This window comes from Impatiens glandulifera, chromosome 1, assembly GCF_907164915.1.
Source record: "Impatiens glandulifera chromosome 1, dImpGla2.1, whole genome shotgun sequence".
Lineage (NCBI taxonomy): Eukaryota > Viridiplantae > Streptophyta > Magnoliopsida > Ericales > Balsaminaceae > Impatiens > Impatiens glandulifera.
Window position 1 is genome coordinate 2,562,060 of NC_061862.1, and position 22,886 is coordinate 2,584,945.

At 29.1% G+C, this 22,886-nt stretch overlaps 1 protein-coding gene across 2 annotated transcripts; it reads left to right on the forward strand.

Moving 5' to 3' along the window:
* Positions 1-210: 210 nt before the first annotated feature.
* LOC124920917 (amino acid permease 3-like) lies at positions 211-3,501 on the forward strand. Of its 2 annotated transcripts, none has more exons than XM_047461504.1 (7): positions 211-365; positions 1,189-1,348; positions 1,430-1,663; positions 1,747-1,840; positions 1,927-2,141; positions 2,239-2,378; positions 2,663-3,501. In XM_047461504.1, the coding sequence occupies exons 2-7, from the start codon at positions 1,198-1,200 to the stop codon at positions 3,308-3,310; spliced, it is 1,482 nt and encodes a 493-aa protein (XP_047317460.1). In that variant the 5' UTR covers positions 211-365; positions 1,189-1,197; the 3' UTR covers positions 3,311-3,501. The 2 variants fall into 2 exon arrangements, with proteins under 2 accessions (XP_047317460.1, XP_047317461.1); XM_047461505.1 differs by having other exon boundaries at positions 243-365; positions 1,198-1,348.
* The last annotated feature ends 19,385 nt before the right edge of the window (positions 3,502-22,886 follow it).

Sequence of the window (22,886 nt, forward strand, 5' to 3'; positions counted from 1 at the left end):
AAAAGTTAATAAAATAGGGAGAGTGGAGAAATGGAGGGTGTGGAGGAGATGGGAATTTATTCTCAATAAGGATGGACAGGAGACCATACACGTCATTCAAACATGTCCAAAGTTAACTTATAAATATTTATAATAATAATACCATTAGTAATTAAAATATAATAAATATTCTATGAATGAATTCTTTTAAATTGTTTGCCTCCCTATATAAAAGTGTGGCCATTGAAGAGACAAAATGCAGCAAGCAAACATATCTCACTCGGCCTATCTTCATCATTCTTCCAATAATCTCCCCTCATTGTAAATAACTATTTGAGGGAGATAACAAAGGAAGGGACTAAAGCCTCCAAATAATTCAAGAAAAGGTAATATTTTTCATTTCAACTTTTTTTTTACTAACCCATTATATATGGTAGATAAAGTTTTACTAAGAGATCATATGGTCTCGTTTTGTATATTTTAACAACGCTCTGATTTAAAAAAATTATATATTTTTTTGTACGACGTTATAATCATGCAACGAGTGAGGGTAATGAGTGCGTTTTAATATATAATATAATGAACAATTTGAAAATGTATCGTAGATTTGCATATATTTTAAAAGAAAAAATATATATTTGTATGACCTTATAATGTAACGAGTTCGAGTCTTTACATCCGGATCATTTACAATATAAATAAAATGGCCCTATTATTAAGGATTTCAATTATAATCCGCCTCGTGTATCCGATCTGAATTGTCTCGTTTAGAACAGTTTTTTCTCGATTTGACCGGTAGTTGACCGAAGATGGGGCAGGGTGATATTTGTGTCATCTGCCTTAATTCTGTTCCGAAAAAAAACACGGTTAAATGTTATTATTAATATGTTTATTAATTTTTAATATTTTATAAAAGATTTAAATTTATTATTTTAAAAATATGAATTTCAATATGAAAACATGATTTTATATAATTTTATTATTAGGAAAATTGTTTTTTTTTTAAATATGATATAAATGGTGTCCCTCGGTATTTCTCGAGAGTGTTATTAAAATGGGGTGAGAATGATAAGTGCACCCCGACTAATCCCTACTTCTTGCAATCCCTACTTAGAATGCATTGAACAGTTTGAAAATTTATTGTAAATTTTAACAATATGTACTAAGCCCGCAAAATTTAAAATTGTCTCCTCTACTTATTTTGTACAGAAATTAAAGATGGCCGAGAACAATGCTGCTGCCACTAATAAGACGAGCCACCACCACGGCCTCCACCACCGTGTCTTTGATGTCTCCGGCGACATGCTTGACCGACAAAACAGTTCCAAATACTTTTCTCTAGACGATGACGGCCGCACTCCAAGAACAGGTAATAATACACACCAAAACATTCCTTATAACATGAGTAACATATGACTGATCACTGTCCTGTCTTTTTTTCAATTGTTAGGGAATGTTTGGACTGCAAGTGCGCATATTATAACTGCGGTGATTGGATCAGGAGTCCTGTCGCTAGCTTGGGCCATAGCTCAACTTGGGTGGGTGGCCGGACCAGCGGTGATGATCTTGTTCTCCTTTGTTATCTACTACACTTCTGGTCTCTTAGCTGATTGCTATAGATCTGGAGATCCCAATACTGGCAAGAGGAACTATACTTACATGGATGCTGTGAGATCTAATCTCGGTACATAATTATATGATCAACTACATTAATTAATTAGCCAAAAAAATGAAAATTTTATCGAAAATTTATGTATATTTGATCAGGAGGATTTAAGGTGAAGCTATGCGGGTTTATTCAGTACATGAACTTGTTTGGAGTGGCAGTTGGATACACAATTGCAGCATCTATAAGCATGATGTTAGTTTTTGTTATCAATTTAATTAACTATGTATCAAAATGTTGTATAAATTTATTAATATGTGTTTCTTTGGTAACTTAATTAGGGCGATAAAGAGATCTGATTGTTTCCATGAGAGTGGAGGAAAGAATCCATGTCATATGTCGAGTAATCCTTACATGATCCTCTTTGGTATCACACAAATCGTTTTCTCTCAAATTCCAGACTTTGATCAAATCTCCTGGCTCTCCATTGTTGCTGCTGTTATGTCATTTACTTACTCTTCAATTGGTCTTGCTCTTGGAATCGCTAAAGTCCTAGGTATATACCTATTTAGAAATGGTTTTTGTTTAAATATCTCGAGGATTCAAATACAATTCTTGAAGTTCTTATTTTTTCTTTTTTTGTGGGATATCAGCTTCGGGTACAATAAAGGGGAGTCTGACTGGGATAAGCATAGGAACCGTGACCGAAACACAAAAGATATGGAGGAGCTTCCAAGTCCTTGGAGACATAGCCTTTGCATACTCATATTCAATCATCCTCATTGAAATTCAGGTATAACTCTTTTTTAATCGATAAAATATATATGGTTTGAGTATTCCAAACAAAATTTTACATAGTAGTTTTAACGAGCTTAGCTCGACAAAAAGAAATGTGTCACATTATGTACATGAAAAAACAATAGGAGTGTTAATTTTTGTTTTGTGTCAAATACTTATGTGGAATCATCAAATATATTTATGATTTGAATCTTTGTAAGTGCATTTTTTTATAAATTTTCTTACATTAAATTCAAGTCCTTAAGTTCTAAATCTATTTTTGGCTTGGTCCCTATATAGGACACAATTAAATCTCCACCGTCTGAGACAAAGACAATGAAGAAGGCAACCCTATTAAGCATTGGAGTAACAACCGTTTTCTACATGCTATGTGGATGCATGGGCTATGCCGCGTTTGGTGATCTAGCCCCGGGAAATTTGCTCACCGGCTTCGGATTCTTCAACCCTTTCTGGCTCCTAAACATCGCAAATGCAGCCATAGTGGTCCATCTAGTGGGCGCATACCAAGTTTACTGTCAACCCTTATTTGCGTTCATTGAGAAATGGGCAGCCCGAACATGGCCCGATAGTGACTTGATCAACAAGGAAATAGAGATCCCCGGTTTTCGTTCTTTCAAGTTAAACCTCTTTCGTTTGGTGTGGCGATCTCTATTCGTGGCGGTTACGACCGTCGTGTCAATGCTGCTACCCTTCTTTAATGATGTCGCGGGGTTACTTGGGGCGTTAGGATTTTGGCCTTTGACGGTTTATTTTCCTGTGGAGATGTATATTGCACAAAAGAAGGTGGTGAAGTGGAGTACTAAATGGATTTGTTTACAGATGTTAAGTATGGCTTGTTTGATTATATCAATTGCGGCTGCTGCTGGCTCAATTGCGGGAATTGTGACCGATCTTAAAGTTTATAAACCATTCAAGACCCGGTATTGATCAATCATGATTATATAATAATTAGTACTTTATCATGAATTAAATAAAGTTCAATTAATGTTGTTCTGATTAAGAAAAATTGGAATGTATTTTGTATTATCTGAAGTTTGATCTTAATTATGTGTTTTGTTGTTTATTGTTTGCCAAATCCAAAGGGATCTTATCTAAAGTATATTTCAGCTCTCTTTGTTTATATGTTAAGAATGTTGTGGTGCAATATTAGTTTTCGTGTTGGTATATTTATCGATTTTTACATTCAAAAATTTATAACGTCAATTTATTAGCATCAAATTCATAAAAGTATAAAAACATTATTATTTTTTTTGAAATTAAAAAAAAAACTAACATAACACTCACATGCATGATCTCATTAAAAAAAATATTATTAATAAAAAAAGTCCATTCTTGTTTATAAAGACATTCTCCCTTATAAGTTTGAATATTCTAATTTGTCTTTGCTTAGGCAGGAAAAAGTTTTCTCATCCACTTCTTTTCTACAATAATGCTAAATGATAATCACCACTCATCAGTTCTTTTAAGTTTTTTTAATAATAAATTTAAATAATTAGTTTTGATGTAATAGAATTTTATGTCTTGACATAATTTTATAAGATGTCAAAAAAAAAATGATTTTTTGGAATGAATTGAACTTTCTTAGAAAGTATAATTTAATTTATTGTGTTCAAACATTTTCTAATTGAATTATACATTATGATTCAATAACAAAAAAATTTAGATATATAAATGTATTTTTTTAATTTATAACACTAAAATTAGTCTTTCCCATAATCATGTTAAGACGTTTTAAGATTTAAACCCAATTACTACACTTAATTATATATCACAAACTCAAAAATATAAACTATTTTAATTATTTTCTTTGCATAACAAATTAAATTCAAGACAAATAAAAGAAAATAAGAATAACAATCAAGCATTTATTTGCCTCAAAAGTTTCCTGGAAAGAGGAAGATAGATTTTTATTGAGTATTGAAAGGAATATTTCTAAAACCAACACCACGAAAATTGGTTTCTCCCGAAGTATCGGACCAATGATCACCCGTAACTTTTGTGTACCACTAGTGCCATAAAAGTTTTTGGTAGTCTTATTGGTGCATACCACTATGGGGTCTTCGATATGGGGTGAAGTCGTAACACTATGGGATTCTATATATGTTTTGTGGGAGGAAACCACAACTATGCGCGGGAACCAATATTGTTCTATGACATGACTTACCTGATAATTAATATACGACAACAATAAAACAAAAATATATTAAATTCAAAGACAAATAAAAAAAATAAGAATGACATGATTAATATACAAACAAAATGAAATAGTCAATAATCATTCCAAAATATTTTATTTTCGAGGAACTATTTCATGTCATTCATCCTTGACTCATCTCTTTCTTATGTGAATGCATGCATTTACCATTTAAATGCTTATTTGATTTTGTATTTATTTCATATTTGACTAATTGAAATATAGATAATATTTATATTAATAAAAGACTTCATTGACCAAACCATTCATTATTGTTTAATTTTTATTTCTTTTGAAAATAAAGAAGAAATGAAGATCAGATTTTTTTTATAATTTTACCAATTTGATAAAGTTTGTTGTAATCATAATCACATTTTTCATCATTTATTGCCGAAATATATTTTTTACTTCAATAACATAAATTTGGTGAGTTTTATTGTAAGCGCGCTAGCTAAGGTATTTTAAGGAGTAATAGTCGTTCATAAGTGACAAAATATTATAAATTTAATTTTCATTTAAAACGGCTTAAGTTGAAGTGAGTATCATAACTATGAATTTTACTTGTATTAAAAAAAATTATCCACATTTAGTAATAAATTATATGAAATTTAAAATTAAGCTTAAGAAATATATTAATTATTAGATTAGGTGAAGATTAGTTAAGATCTTTCACATCATCCCAAACTTCAATTAATTAAAATGAGCACGAGCATGGTCAATTAAAAGAAAAAAGAAAAAAAAAAACTAATTTTGTCAATTTCCTGGAAGGTCGATCAAATTATTAAAAGAGGAAACATCTTGGGTCATAACTTGATTTATATTTAAATATTATTTTCTCAATTGAATTTTCTAATGTACTGGTTATATACATGTTAGTTTACTTATTTTTTTTATTTTTGTAAAAACATCTAAAACAAAATTTAATTGTTTGTTAGATAACAGAAAAACAGGGTCTGGGAAAGATTACGAAGTCAAACCAACACAGGTATAAAATTTAATTCAGCTTTATTTATATACAACCAGATTTATTTATTTATTTTTATTTTACTTTTTACTTAAGAAATTAACATGAACTCTATTTTAACTCAAGCATTCTAATTATAATAGAATATATTACATGATTTTTTTTTATTTTTTAAGAATTCCTTTACACTAGAATTGTAGGTCATATATTGAGAAATTACGTTATATTTATTATAGAAAATATGATTTTTTTTTATACGAATTGAGACTAATAAATTATAGATACATTATGGATACTTTTTGAACTTGGGGAGTAGTGGCTCAGTGATTTTCTCTATTTTCATATGGGTTCAGGGTGTTACAAGTAGTTTTAGAGCCTACCCGGTGGTATAAGAAAAGTGAGATCACGGTTAAGACGTCACATGACTAAGTTTGGGAGGTTGTGATGTCCCATACCGAAAAATTACAATAAATATGAACTTTGTATAAAAATGAGTCTAATAGATTATAGATACCTTCATTGATACTTTTTGAACTTGGATAGTAGTGGCTCATTGATTTGCTATATATTCTCATGGGTTCGGGGCGTTACAGATGGTATTAGAGCTGGCCCGGTGGTAGGAACAAAGTGGGATCGCGATCAAGACGTCGTGTGACTAAGTTTGAGAGATTGTGATATCTCACGATACATATGAATTTTGTATAAAAGTGAGACTAAATACTTTATGAGTTTAGATTGTGTTGGACCGGAGCTAGAAAGGAATATAATCATGTTATTTTGGAACAAATTTGTGTCCTTAGGATGTCCTACCATTAAATGGTGGAAAACTAGTAAATGGCTAAAAGATTTGATGTCATAATCAAATAATAAAAATACTGTTGTAATGTCTTGTCAAAATTATTTGTGCAATCAAATTCAATAAATTAGGAGTGAAACACACGTTGGATTTTCTTTCGGCTAAGAAATTAAAGCAATGGACAAAACAGACTCTAATAAGAGATTGAAAGATGACTTGGAGAAGAATTCAAGGGAAAAAAAGTAACAAGAAAATCAAGTCGGGAAACAATAATTTTGGTATTTCACTATTTCAATAAAGAAGAATAATTTCAGTATTTATTTCAAATCATTATTTACTAACTCAATTGTTTTATTGTTTAGCTTTCAATTTCAATGTTAACAATGGTTACAGTTGTTAGAATCTTTAGTCTAGATCTTTAATCCTTAAATTTATATTCTTAATTCTCTATGTCAATAAATCGAGATAAACTGTAATTGCGGAAACGTATCTGGATCTTTAATCTTTATTATTAATAACAAGTGGTATCAGAGCCTCTCTATGTCGATCTATTGAGATTTAAGTTTATAAGAATTTTAAAGAATATGATTAGACATTTTTTTTGTTCTTGATCTAATTTGGCTAGTTATGTTCTTCATCTAATTTGGCTAGAACGGATAATGATAGAATGAATTAATGAATAGTAACAACAATATTTGATGTATATATTAATCTAAAATTTTGGATTAGATTAAAATAAAGAAAAGACATCAAGTATCTAAATAATTTTAGATAATAATATATTTTGTTTAAAGAATTATGATTAAAGAATGATTCATATTCTCTAATTAGATATAATATATGAATATTTAATTAATTAGAAAGATATAATAAAGAAGTTAAAATAAAGAACTGATCATAAAATATTGAAAAGGATTTGTTAAAGAATATTTGTTAAAGCATGAGGAAGATGAACAGTTTAGAAACAATCTTTATTAAATTATATGTTATAGTAAAGAATTAAAGACTCTAGACATCTAAACAATTTTTCAGAAATCATAAAGAATAAACGGTTTTAAAATCATAAAGAATTGGTCAAATTAATATCTATTTATTATTAATTAGATAATTAAAGAGATATTAATAAATATATTATATATATTTCGGTTATATATATATATTTTGAGTACGAATTAATTAAGGAAATTTGAATTTTAGAATAATAATTTATTATCATTCTAATTATATAATAATTATATAAGTATGTAAGGAATTAAGGAATTCAGTTTTGGAATAATATTATACTTATTATAATTAATTTAAGGAATTAAAATAATAATAATAATATATATAAGAAACTAAGGAATTCAGTTTTGGAATAATAATTAATTATTATAATTAATTTAAGGAATTAAAATAATAATAATTATATAATTATGTAAAGAATTAAAGAATTCAGTTTTAGAATAATAATTAATTATTATACTTATTATAATTAATTTAAGGAATTAAAATAATGATAATATTATTTTAATTAGTTAAAAATTGAATAAATATTTATTCCTGAAATAATTGTTAATGTTTAATACATTTATATACAATTAAGAATAAAGTAAAATATATTATGGAATTCTAGAATTTTAAAACTTTAATATATATCTATGATATAGGTTATGATTTGAGAATTAAGTAAAGAAAAAAAATAGTTACTTATCATGTTTATAATCTTTTATAAATATTGATTACATTAAGTTTGTAATATATTTAATGAATTAGTATAAAAACGGATGTATCATCTATTTAATTTATGACTTAATTAATGTTTGGAATATATTTAGAAATTAAAAAAAAAGTCAATTTATATAAATATATTCCGAAATTAAGAAAAGACAAGAATAAAGAGATTATTATTTTATTAATAATAATAATTTACAATTAAAGAATAAATAAATATCAATAACTTATTTATCAAGAATTAAGTTATTTATTCAGAATTAAGGAAATCAATTAACCTAATAAATGATAAATTTAGAATTTTGAGTAATCTGTGTAATTGATTATTTAATTATTTATTATATTTGGATGAATAATCAATCATGTTATATTACACATTCAAATATATATACATATTTCGGTCTTTATGTATATATTGTGTTGATTGATATTAAGAAATAATTGAGTGATTAGTAAAATCACAATTATTTGTTTTGTGTAACACATATGAAATTTATGCAATTTTGATACATAAAACAACGTTCGGATTTTCGGTGTTAATAACACATTCAAAATTTGGTACAATTTTAGGCCCACTTAAATTTGTAATTATGCGGTTGTTAATCGGCCCAAAGGAAGGTTAATAATTGGTCGGATTGCAAATTTAAATAATGTACAAATTATTAATTTATAGAACATATTTGTTTTATAAGATTAAGACGGTTGTGTTTGTAACTATGCGATTATTAATCGGACAAAAGGAAGTTTAATAATTGGTCGAGTTACACACTTAAAGTATGTACATAAGTTATTAATTTATTAAATCAATTAATTGAAGCAACATCCTACCAAAGTAGGCTCTCTTGTGAAGGTTAATATGTTTTATAAATTAAGAAGGTAGTGTGTATGTATTTCATGCGGTTATTTAATCGGCCCAAAGGAAGATAAATAATTGGTCAGAATAACATTATGCACATGTGGTAATAAATATGTAACAATTATTCGGTGGGCCATGTGAATAATTGGAATATCCAAAGATAACCAATTATTTGACAGGACTTATTGTTAATATTTGATTACTACAAAAGAGTACCGTTTGCAAGTTAATATTTAATGTCCAAAGACTAAATATTAATGTTGCGTTTGGTATCTTATGATGAGACGTACCATTATTTTGAATTTATGTGATTATTAAAATTTTGTGAGTATGGTTATTCATTTGTTTTGTTATCTAATCAAGTTAACACTTCTGCTTATACGGATTATTTTTTTGTCAACATCTTAAGTTCATTTTATATGATATAATTTTAAGACATATTTAGAATTTGTTGTATTTTTAAGAATTATATCTAAAATGGTTAAAATTGCTAAGGGTATTATTAGAATAAAGATTTCATAAATAATATATGTTTTATTTTGTTTCAAAAGTAATGCATTAAAGTCAGAGTTACAATAATGTATTCTCATGCATCTAATTTGGATTTTCTTATTTACACTTAAGTTAATTGATGTGAATTGTAGTTGTCTAAAAGGAGACATAGTCTCTATATGAACTCACATCAATTGTGTGTAAGAAAAATAAAGGATTGAAACAAAAATAACATAAATAGTGTTCACTTAGCAAATACCTTAATACATAATAAAGAAATGAAGTTGTAAGAATTGCAGATATTGCACCTAAAAGAAAATTACTAAAGAAAGTGGTGCATATAAGAATACATATTATAGTTTGTTTTGTTTGTTCTAAGAGTAATTTAACTTCAGTACTCATACACATTTAATGGTAACTTCAGTATTACTAAAGTAAATGTGTTGATGTACGGTTGAGTTAATTGTCAAAAGTCAATTGATGGTGAAAGAAACATCGGCGTGGGCATTGACAATTCATATTAAAGATGAAGAAATAAAGAATTACTTTAGATACTTTTTTTTTTTGGAAACAAACATTTATGGAATATCTTCATGTAATTGATTCATTTGGAAGGAAGAGTTAATAATTACAACTTATATATGGAATAAAGATTCAACTAAAACAACTAGTAAATTCTTTTGGGGTTGTCCAGTTAAGGTCAGGCCTTATAGGTCTAAAGAAAATAAACTAGACTAAAGAATTTCTAGATGTTAATTATTGGATATTTTGAAAGATCTAGAGATAAATTTAGTCTCATAAGTACTTCAAGATTAGCCTTGAAAATAAATATATATACATAATACTCCTTAAACAAGAGTTTAATGTATGTTCTAGATTATATGAATCAAGAAATTAAGAATATTTATGATGTTGGACAAATACTTGAAGGATCCTGGTTTGGATCATTAAGAAAGCAACCAAACAACTAATGTGATATTTTAAGAACAAAATATTGCATACTCATATAGTGAAATCGAATCGGATAGAGATCATTTGGTATATTGATTCGAATTTTGTTGGATACTAAAACAGTCGAAAATTCGTGCCACGTCATTTTAGTTTAAAGAATTAATTTTTGGAAGAGTGTTAAGTAGACACTCGAATTATTTCAAGTTGATGGCAGAATTTATTAGGTGTTTTGTGGTATCCAATTAAAGAATCTGACTGCAAAATTTTGTCACGAGGTTGCAAATTATGAATGATATAGAAAGACCACTAAAGTTATTACGTGACAATAATTTGCAGTTCTTTTACTTTAATAGTAATATGAGTTTGACTAAGTCGAACTATTTGGAAAATAAAGAATTCAGAATGTTTATTTATCTATTGAGCATATTTGGACAAACTCTAAAATTACGGATCCGTTCTCTAAATATTTGCTATCCGAGATCTTTCATGAACATATTGTTCATATGGATATTACATATTTAGATGATATACAGTTTTAGTGGGAGTTTGTATTGTGATGATTGTATAGATACAATTTGGAATTTATGTGCACATTAAAGAATTAGTTTCTAAAGAAATTAAAGATTTAGTTTTTAAAGAAAATCAAGATTTTAAAGTTATTCAGATTGATCTCTATAAGGAATAAAGGAGGACCAGTTGGTATTAGACATGTTAAAGATCACACTACATGTTAATCCACACTACACACCCATGTTTAATCTATGTCATTTGATTGTATTGACATATGTGACTATTGAGGGTTTAGTTACGAATTAATGTAACAAAAACCGCTTTAATCCTATGTTGTTATAATTGATGGACGAGATTGATATAGATGTATTTGTAATGATAACAATATTTTGAGCTCTTAAGGTTATAATATACAATTGAAGGAAATATTATATGACCCAAGTGGGAGATTTATTCTTAATTTGGGTACATATATAATTTAATAATTGTATATTAGTTGTTATCATAATAAAGATTAAAGCCCAAATAAAGTGATCTATTAAAGTATAAAGGTTATGGGCTTATTTGGACATCTATAATAAATATGGGGACATATTTGTGTAGAAGCAGAAATACCATTCATTATTTCGTTGATGGGCCGAATAATAAATGGGTATATTAGGGCTAGGTCCCCAACCTATATAGATAGCCAGCCTATTTGTTTCTCTCATCGAACAATAAGGATTTAGTTCATCTCTCAAGAACTCTCAAGAAGGCTATCGATATAGGGTTGGAAGACTTAAACCCCACCCACATCAAACATTCCGATCCATGTCCAGATCCAGAACGAGAAGATCCACATTCAGATTCAGGTCCAGATCCAAGAACAAGAGAATAACGAAGAACAGTTCATTAAGCCGTTCTTCGTTATTCTCTTCTTCTTGTTCTTGGATCTGGACCTGAATCTGAATGTGGATCTTCTCGTTCTGGATCTGGACCTGGATCGGAATGTTTGATGTGGGTGGGGTTTAAGTCTTCCAACCCTATATCGATAGCCTTCTTGAGAGTTCTTGAGAGATGAACTAAATCCTTATTGTTCGATGAGAGAAACAAATAGGCTGGCTATCTATATAGGTTGGGGACCTAGCCCTAATATACTCATTTATTATTCGGCCCATCAACGAAATAATGAATGGTATTTCTGCTTCTACACAAATATGTCCCCATATTTATTATAGATGTCCAAATAAGCCCATAACCTTTATACTTTAATAGATCACTTTATTTGGGCTTTAATCTTTATTATGATAACAACTAATATACAATTATTAAATTATATATGTACCCAAATATTGGAAATAATTCCAACAACAGTATCAACTTTACAACATTGGAATGAAAATTTAAATATAGATGTTGATATTCTATTTACTGTATTTTTGTCATCTAAACTTTCTCAGGTAAGGTTGATTAGTGAAGCACACTTCCCCAGACAGCGCAATTCACATATATTAACTCTTAGGTGAAACGCGCTTCACTTTTTTCGATATTTTACTCTTTGAAAATATTTAAAAAAGAAAAATATTATATACTAAATATAAATAATATTAGTTGAGATATATTAACATAAATATAAATAAGCATGACATTTTCTTATAAATAAATTAACATATGAAAAAAATATTATATACTAAATATAAATAATATAATATAATATACTAAGTATTTTTTTATTTTGATGCAATTAATATAATATTTAAATAAAATATTTTATTTTATAAAAATATAAAACAGATTTATCAAAATTAGTATATCCAAATCAAATATTTTTTTAATAATTGAAATAATTAATATGATAAATGTGTTTTTTCTTAAAAAAAATTTTAACGCTTCTCATAATAAAATATTAATATTAGAAAAGACGAGAACTATGATATATTATGTCAAATAAAGTGATAGAGGGAAAATATATTTGGGTATTATCTCGAATCTGATTTAACAATAAAATATTAAGAATAAAATATGAAGGCCTGGTTCTCTTTGGGTTATTTGAAAAATCCAAACAAAATCAATTTTCTAATCAATCACTTCTCAACAATTACATCACTCATTTCATTAACCAAAATATTAAAATACCCTCTATTTTAAATTATTATTTTTTATTTTATTTTTATATATCAATACCTTTTAAGTCATTTTATCAAAAATAATCATCATTTTCTCAAAATTGTCACCAATCATTATTATTTTCTCCCTCTAGGTTTTAAAAAAACCTCAATCCGAACAAACCCTAAAACTATATTTTGATTTATCCGGATCAGATGATCTGACTAAACAAAAACTAGCCTCTCTCAAACTAGTTCAATTCCTATACTACCAATTCTTGTGCCTCTATTTTGAAACAATCAGTATGCAACCTTATTATTTTATTTTTAATCAACTTCATTCATATAAAACCAAGCCTAGTATGCAACCTTATTATTTTATTTTTAATCAACTTCATTCATATAAAACCAAGCCTAAGAGGGGGCAACGCAAAGGAAGGAAGTGAATGTTTTTTACATCAGAAAGTGATACCTAATAAAACTTGTTTCATTAGGTATTTACAGCCAAAAAGGAGTGAAACAAGCGCTACTTAGTGAAGCTTGTTTCACTAGATATTTACATTGCTCATAGAAGTGGAACACGCTAGCGCTTTACAACGCTGAAAGGAGTGAAACAAGCGCTACCTTACTTCACTAGATATTTACAGCGCTGATTGAAATGAAGCAAATGTTACCTAGTGAAACAAGCTTCAATAAATATTTACATTAATTAATCACTCATTTGCGTTTGCTTCATTTTTATTTAAATAAATAGAAATTTTTCTGTTGCACTCCCACTTTTACTCTCTCTCATCGATTTTTCAAACCCTAGCACAAATTTTTCTCGCTACAATCTTCTCGCAAAAATTACCTTTGTTAGGGTGACGTCGAAGGTTTTTTGTGGTCTTTGGGATGATGTTAATGCAACATTGGATCCTATGAAGTGTGTAGCGACTTGCTGTTAGACATCTGCGATTTTTTCTGTTGGAAATTGTCTGTCGGGTTTTTGTTTTTTGTAGATTCAGGTTAACAAGATTTGCAAGAGACTGTTAATCTTATTTTCTAATTAAAATCAGTAGGTAACGTTTGTTTCACTTCTATCAGCGCTGTAAATACATAGTGAAGCAAGGTAAAACGAGGATCCTCGGTTCGGACCGAAACCTATGATCGAGACTCAAGACCGAAAATTTCAACAGGACCAAGAGGTCCGACCAATGCTCTTCAACTAAGACCCGGACCTAGGACCAAGGATTTTCATTCAAGAGTGAGAGGTCTAACATAGGACCGAGAGGTCTAACTTGGGACCGAGACACCTAAACCTTAGGACTAAGAGGTCTGGTCTTGGGACCGAGAATCCTTAACCCGGAACCGAAAGCTCCCAAACCCCAGACCGAGGGACCTAGCCCAGAGTTAGCCTAGGACCAAAAGGTTCATGGACCTTAACTGAGGGACTTAGCCCCAGGCTAGCCCAAGACCAATTGGGTTGTACACCTAGATCGGTAAGATTAGCTAAGATATTTTTATAATTTTGGGACTCCAAATTATTTTCTAAATATCTCGAAAAATTAGAAAATGCTTTTAAAATATATTTGGGATATTTCCACAAAAATATTTCGACAAAGTCTTGTTTGGTGTTTATTTTTAAACATTAATGCCTTTAAAAATGACTAATATTCTTTAGGTATTTTCTCCCTAAGTGATCATCAACAACATGTACCAGCATTTAAATATTGTTGTTTTAATATTTCAAATGACGCACAAACCTTAAGCATGCTTAGGACCAGAATAATAATCGGTTAAAAATCAAACGTTATACAACCGATTTTCAAAAGCCAACTTTATAAGTAGAGACCGTTTTTAAAACGGGTACGGAGGATGAAGCGCGAAATTTTTTTTCGAGTATCACCAAACTACGAATTAAAAGAAAACTCTACTTAATACGTTTGTATACGTATGTCAATTTTTATTGATTTTCAAAAATCAATTGACGAGTCTAATTCAAAATAAATAATCTTTTAAATTAATTATGTTTAATTAATTTAAACTAAAGAATTTTTTAAAAATCAAATTGTAATTTGATTATCATATATTCCCGAATTATTTAAAATTGAATTCCGGAGTTAATTATTTTTAATTATTTTCATAAGCTGTTAAGAATCAATAAAATCTTTTAAACCATTATTTATTTTTAAAGAAAAATTTCTGATACACAAATCGAGGTTGAATTTCTCGAACTTCAAGCTTTTCACAGAAATTTAATACAAGGGGTTTTTTCGGGAGTTACAATGGTAACCATGGACATTAGTACTTTAGATCCTAGAGTACTTCAAAATATGCGCTACAAAGAATTGTTTGGTTTGTCTATGCATTTGATTACAAAGGCAACATGAAGAGATGACACTTATAGAGATGTTAAAGAATGTATGTTGAGCCAATGTAAGATAGTGGATGATAAGTTACAACGAGAAATGATGAGTGAAACACATGTTTGATTTGTGTACTAGAATTAATGAATCTTAAGAGATAACATACTAGAATTGTATGTCCTACACGAGAAATCACAATAAATTATAAATACATTCATGGATACTTTTTGAACTTGGGTAGTAGCGACTCAGTGATTTGCTCTATTTTCTCACGGGTTCGAGGCGTTACAGATGATATCAGAGCTAACCCGATGTAGGAACAAAGTGAGATCGCTGTCAGGCCGTCCCGTGACTAAGTTTAGGAGATTGTGATGTTTTACGTCGAGATATCACAATTATGAACTTGGTATAAAAGTGAGTCTAATTGATTATAAATACATTCATGAATAATTTTTGAGTTTTAGACTGTGTCGTCGCTTCGATTAGGGCTAGAAAGGAATACAAGGGGTTTTAGGTTAATCAATCCATATCATGTTATTTTGGAACAAATTTGTGTCCTTAAAGAATTTACTTATATCTTTGTCCATTATGTCCTGCAATTAAATGGTGGAAAAACTAGTAAATGGCTAAAAGATTTGATGTCATAATCAAATAATGAAAAATACCGTGTAATGTCCTGTCAAAGTTATTCGTGCAATCAAATAATGGATTTCATGATGGCTAGAGACCACTAACTATTCCTTCATAAAAATAAAAAAGTAGTTTACATGTGCATTATATATGGATAACAAAAATTCCAAGAAATGCAAGATTAATAATTAATAAGCTTTGAACATGAAAATAGTACACATGGAATCAAAGTGATTCACATCCCTGGAATTTGTAGTTATTATTTGATATTATATAAAACTTAATTTAATAAAAAAATTAAAATAGTTAATTGTTTAAGAACTATTTTTAAAAGAATTTATTTAGTTATAATATTGTTATGTTTTGATTGAGATTATTTGGAATACTTAAGTTTTTTTAAAATATTTTGTTGGCTCTAAGTGTTTTAAACTTGCTATTTTAAATTGTATTATAAATATTTCAGATTTTTTATACAACATTAATCCTAAATATTATTTATTCTAAAGGAAAAGTATTTTCTCTAATCAAGTTTTGGTTTGATAGATGATTATTTCATTAAAAAAACAACCTTCCTCCATAAATAAGTTTGATTAATTAATTGTGTTAATTTATTAATAAAACAATAGTTTAAAATTTTTTTCTTAGTATTTTTTGAAATCTTTTTTTTAATATTTGTTTTTTTATGGAGAGATAATCGGTTAACGTTAAACTAAAAAATCGGGAGGATAATTTCCGATGGGTAATTTATGCGATTTATGGACCGGTTCTTACACAATTTAAAACTAAGTTTTTTTAATGAGATATAGAACGTGGTTAGTCTTTTGGACATGCAAATTGTTTTTTGTGAGAGACATGAACGAAGTGAGATTTTCGTCTGAAAAAAAATGGGTCAATATACATAGTTGCATAATGCGCGAGTTCTTAGAGACAATTGAAGAACTTGAACTTGTCAATTTGGCTTTGGAAGGTGGTCAAATCACTTTTCGGAGAAGTAATGACAATGAGGGTCACGTTCATTCTCGTATCGACAGATTTCTAATTAGTGAATCAATTTTTCGAAAATTTTCTAATATATTTCAAAAGGTCATTCCATGAAGTTGTTCAGATCACCAACCGATCTTTATAGAACGTCGAAAGATGGAGAGAACATGTCGACCATTTAGAATGGTTGATCAAAGAGGACTTTATACCGCATGTGCAATCATGGTGGGTAAATCAGTCATCGCTTGGTTCTCTATCGAGTAATCTCTTTGTGAATTTAATGAATTTGCGTAAGCTTCTCAAAAGTTGGTTCGTGAGATATCGTACTTTATTTTGTTCTAAAATCAATTACGTGTGTAATGAAATTAATGTCATTGACTGGAATGAGGATATTCCTGAACTCTCCGCTAAGAAGGTTAGTTCTCGGATTCCAATTGTTAGCAAGTTACTCGATATGTGTAAGGAAAAAGAAACTAGGGCACGCCAGCGAAGTAGAGATACATGGTTAAGAGTCGGAGATAGAAATACCAAGTTTTTCCATGGGATCCCTAACGCGTAAGCAAGAAATAATGTGATAAATTCAATCTCGATCGAGGGGAAAGTTTATGATAGTGAACCTAAAATCTCTATGAATATTGTCAAATTCTATAAGGTTTGTTTAAGGAGTCATTTAAGGTCAGGCTTAAATTGAATGGTAAAACTTTTGATTCAATTAGTACAACGCAAAAAGATATGTTGGAGGCTTGTTTTACGTTGAAGGATGTTGAGGAGGCCATTAGGGGATGTGGAAGTGATAAAGCGGCGGGATGCGATGAGTTTACTTTTGCTTTTTTTAATAAAGTGTGACTTTTCCTTAGATCTGAAATTATGGAAGCAATTGATCATTTTTATCGATTCTCATCATTTGATAAGAGTTGGAACTTTCTCATTCGTAAAGCTCTAAGAACTATTGATGTGAAGAATTTTAGGCATATCAGTCTCGTTTTGTCATTCGATAAGATTGTCGCAAAATGTTTGGCCAACAGGTTGCGGAGGATGTTAAAGACGACCATATCTAGTAATTAGAAGGCGTTCATCAAATATCGTCAAATTTATGATGTGGTATTAATATCCAATGAGTGCATTGACTCGGCTAATTCAAGAGGTGAAAAATGTAATTTTGTCAAGTTAGACATCGAAAAAGCTTATGATCGTTTCAATTGGAAGATTTTATTTGATGTAATGGACAAAATGGGAATGAGTGGGAAATGGATTGGTTGAATTAGATTTTGCCTCTCGACGGTTAAGTTTTATGTCATTGTTAATGGAAGTTTTTAGGGAATTTTCAAGAGTTCTAAAGGGATCAGATAGTGTGATCCACTCTCTTCTTTTTTATTCGTCATTGTTATGGAAGCTCTAAAAAATGATGACTTTCGCAAAAAACTCGGGACTCATTCGTGGATTGAGTTGTGGGTCGAGAAGATATCATTTCTCCATATTTAACGACACGCTCTACATGATTTAGGCTACTTATATGAATTTTAAACACCTTCGAGATATTTTATGCTTATTTGGTGCATGTTCCAGTCTTCAAGTTAATCTTAATAAGTCAAACACCTTTTTTCAAATTCTATTTCAAATGGAAGAAGTATAAGGTTGGCAAATGTGTTAGGGTTTAAAATTGGTGATCTTCCGTCAACATATATTGATATGCCATTAAGTGCTAAATTGCAATCCAAGGTCTCTTAGGACCCGCTTATTACTAAAATAGAATGTAAATTGTCGAGATGGAAAAGTAAAATAATCTCAAAAGAGGGCGGTTAATCCTCATTAAGAGTGTGTTGTCTTCTATACTCACATATATGATGTCGTTATTCATTCTCCCTAAGAGTGTGACGGTGAAAATGAAGTGAATAATGTATAAATTTCTTTGGGTATCTTTTAACTTATCGTTTTGTCATCTAATTAGTTGGATAAGGTTAAATGTTTTAAAGATAAAAAATGTCTTAATATTTGAGATCTTATTTCTTTTAATAAAGTTCTTCTATCAAATGGTGTAGTAGATTTACAATGGAGACGAATAGTCTTTGTGCATTTATAACCAGATGTAAGTATGGTAATGATTGGTTTGGTTGGTTCACCAAAATGTCTAATTATCCAGCGGGGTGTAGCATTTGGAGGGGAATTTATCCCATTTGAAAAAGTTTTCATGAGAAGTCTAGATTCATTTTGGAGGATGGTTCGTCGATTAGATTTTGGGACGACATTTAGTGTAGTATCAAAAGTTTAGCTATGATATATCATGCATGAACTATGTAGAAATGACACAGTTAAAGACATGTTTGATCCTCGGTCTAGTGGTTTCGCTAGCCGAATTTGATATACAATGAGATTAAACATAATAGAGTTTTACTTTTGGTAGGACGCAAATAAGTGTCACTGTCTAAACAAGACATTATGCGTTGGTAAGATATGGATGGTTTCCATGTGGGGCATTGCTATAAGTTGTTCACTAAGATGATTCTATATAATTTTTATTGGGATAAACTTTAGGAGTCAAAGATTACATCCAATATCTCGTTCTTTGGATTGATCGTTATTCATGGTGGAATTTTAAGATGATATGTGCATAAAAATGTTGTTTTATGGCTAGTCGTATGTGTCATAAGAGTTGAATCGACAAACTCACTTACTTTTGCATTGTCGAAGGGTGACTAGTATTTGGAACTTTTGTGGAGTATTACTGGGATTCATTGTGTGATGTTCAACTCTTTAGATAGTTGCTGAAAATTTTGGATTGATACGGCTGATATGGGAGGCCTACATATTTGGGTTACCATCTCAATTATTTTTTGGTGGACTATCTAGTTAGAGAGAAATCGTCGAACTTTGAATGATTGTAGTTATCTGATGCGTATCATTCATAATACTATTATTACGATGTTTTCTGATATTCACTCAGATAAGTCAATAGAGTCTGTCGGAGAGTTAATCGTTATTATCGAGAATTTACAAGCTTGATAACTTATTAAGTTTTTTTTTTTCTTATTTTTTATTTTTATTTATTATTTTCATGTAATGCTTTATAATAGTGTTTAAACGATTTTTTTTTCATTTTTAATATACACAACTTTTTAAATATATATATATATATATATATATATATATATATATATATATATATATATATATATTTGTTTCTTTTATATATTACTGTTTTTAATTAATTAAAAAAAAAAGGTGAATTTGTATCGTTTGGAGGTACAATTTGACGACCAAATCAACAAGGTGGGGGGCTCTTGCTACTCTCCTGGTGGAATTTAATATTATACACAAAATAAAAATGTAAAAATATTTTTTATAAAAAAAAATATAGTTTTTGTAACCATTTAACTCTATTTATACAATTATTTTTCTTAAGAATCACTCATTATATACTTTATTTATTTTCTTAGAAAACACTGTATCCATTTTAATTATCTTTTCACTTAGTTATCTTAATGCTTCTTTGTTATATAATTTATAAACAGATAGATTAACATTCAAATTAAAAATATATATATTCATAAACTTAACAATATTTCACGAAAACAGTCTCTACCATTTCTACTTGAAGTTTGAAACCATTGACTATTGACTATTTGACTTATAGTTACTTGAAGTTTCAAACCATTGACTATTTGACTTATAGAAATAAGTCATATATATATATATTGTCATATTTATATATTTTTCTTTGTAACTACTTTTCTAATGAATGAATAGTCAATTAGAATCAAGGTGTAGGGATTGAAATATTTGAAGTGATTTTATAAAAAAAAAATTAATACATATTTATTTTTATCAAAAATTAAAGATATATATTATTTTTAAGAAATGATTAGGAGATAAAATTTGGAAAAGTAGATTTTAAAAGGAATCACGTGACACAATTCTCTATGCTTATCATTTATCATTTTTTCAACCAGTGATACAGTGACATATCATTCCCCATTCCCTCTCTCAAATTTCTTTCTCCTATCACTCCTCATTATTTTTATACAAAAAGTTTTTTTTATCTAAAATTTAACCTTAGTTAATTTATCATATAAAAACATGATTTTGACATCAAATAGTCGCTTTCATTACCCATTATCTTGTTTTGTTTTGTTGTTGTTTATTCAAATGGCTCATTATTTATTTGAAGTTATTTTGATTTTTTTGATTTTTAAAATTTTTATTTAAAATCTAATAAAATTATCTTTAATTAACTCCAAAATAAAAGTGAGAATTTTTTTTATAAATATTTTGGTATATTAATCTTCTAATAAACCCAACAAAATCCAGTCCGAATCTTCTGTTTCCGGACAGCCCATGTGCCTATATTCTAGACCAATCAAAACGATACTTTAATATTTTATTATTAAAATTCAACAGAATTAAAAAAATAAATTTGAAATTCGAAAACATTTGTTTGTATTTCCCGATGGGATGAGTTCCTGATTTGCTACTAATGTTCCATGCTCTACTGATTCCCAAAGGAAATGGGCAAATTAGTAAATACCGTTTTTTTAATATCAAAATATGTGTGGAGGAACACTGGAACATTTAGAATTCGGTAGCAGAGGATTCCAGAGGATTCCGTGTGTTTCTCGATATGTCACTTCATTTGTCCTAATCATTTCACATCAGTTCTATCTATTCCATTTTCACTATTTTATTACAATTTCTCTCTATACAATTCACGATTAGTCAAAAACAAGCTCGCGAAAGTTCACTTTCTTTGACAGAAACCTACAATTCTTTACTTGAAACAAGCTCCGTAGCTCACAAAAATTCACTTTTCTTTGCTGGAAAGCTACAATTCTTTACTTGGAACAAGCTCCGTAGCTAGCGAAAGTTCACTTTCTTTGCTGGAAAGCTACAACTCTTTGTTAGAAACAAATTATGTAGCTCGCGAAAATGGTATACTTTGAACACACAAAACGTAAGGTTCTGTACGTAAGGTTCTGTTTTGTTTGAAGAAGTAACAATGTTTTGTTTTGTTAATATTCATGAAACAAACAATAAAAATGACAATGATGAGAGGTATAATAATTCTTTAATACTGTAAATTGATTTTGTTTGTAGTGAAACGCAATCCACCTAAGAGCGGCTTCACTTGAGAATTGTTATACGCTCTCAGGTGAAGTTAATATATTTTCATGTTTTATAGGTTTTGGAATATGGATAAGTTTGAAAAAATAAAAATAAATAAATAGTTGAATGTCCAACCGAAATATACAACAAATTCATGTAAATCACTTGACATGACAATATAAAATGATTCACACCTTCATGTAAATCGTTGGTGGAAGCGCGCTCTCGGGTGAAGCACACTTTTAGGTGGAAATGCGATCATAGGTGAAACATGCTTGACCTGTCTTAACGATTCATCTTAGAGCATTAAGTCAGGTGAAACGCGCTTCACACATTATTGATTTACTCTTTCAGGTGAAGCGCGCCCTTATGTGAAACGCTCAAGTGAAGCGCTTCACATTTCTTAACGCTTCACCTTAGAGCGTTATATTAGGTGAAGCTCGCGCTTCACCTGAAAAAGTAAATCAGCAACTTGTGAAACACGCTTCACTTAGAAAAGCGTTAAGATAGGTCAGACGCACTTCACCTGAGAGCTAGTTGTACACTTTTTTTATTTAACAATCATTTTATTCATGTTCACCAACATTTTTTTTCATGATCTAGAATTGACAATGAATCTATAAATTGTTGCAGTCAATTAAATTTTGATAAAAACAATCAGAATTTGGAGAGTATTTCAATACAATTTATACAACATATCGGTAGGGAATTTTATAAAGAAAAAGATGCTTTTGAATTGTATTTAGCATACGCTAAAATATTTGATACTAAAATTTTTTATTATCTAAACATAAAAAGTATAAAAATGATTCACATAACACTACAAATATCAATAAGATAATAGATAAAAAAATACCGCCATACAAATTATACAAATTTAGTTAGAGAAT

Bases quoted from the DNA above. Each gene is read 5' to 3' on its own strand.
- LOC124920917 (XM_047461504.1), top strand. From the start codon at position 1,198: ATGGCCGAGAACAATGCTGCTGCCACTAATAAGACGAGCCACCACCAC. The intron at 1,349-1,429 runs GTAATAATACAC...TTCAATTGTTAG, and splicing joins CGGCCGCACTCCAAGAACAG to GGAATGTTTGGACTGCAAGT. The intron at 1,841-1,926 runs GTTAGTTTTTGT...TAACTTAATTAG, and splicing joins GCAGCATCTATAAGCATGAT to GGCGATAAAGAGATCTGATT.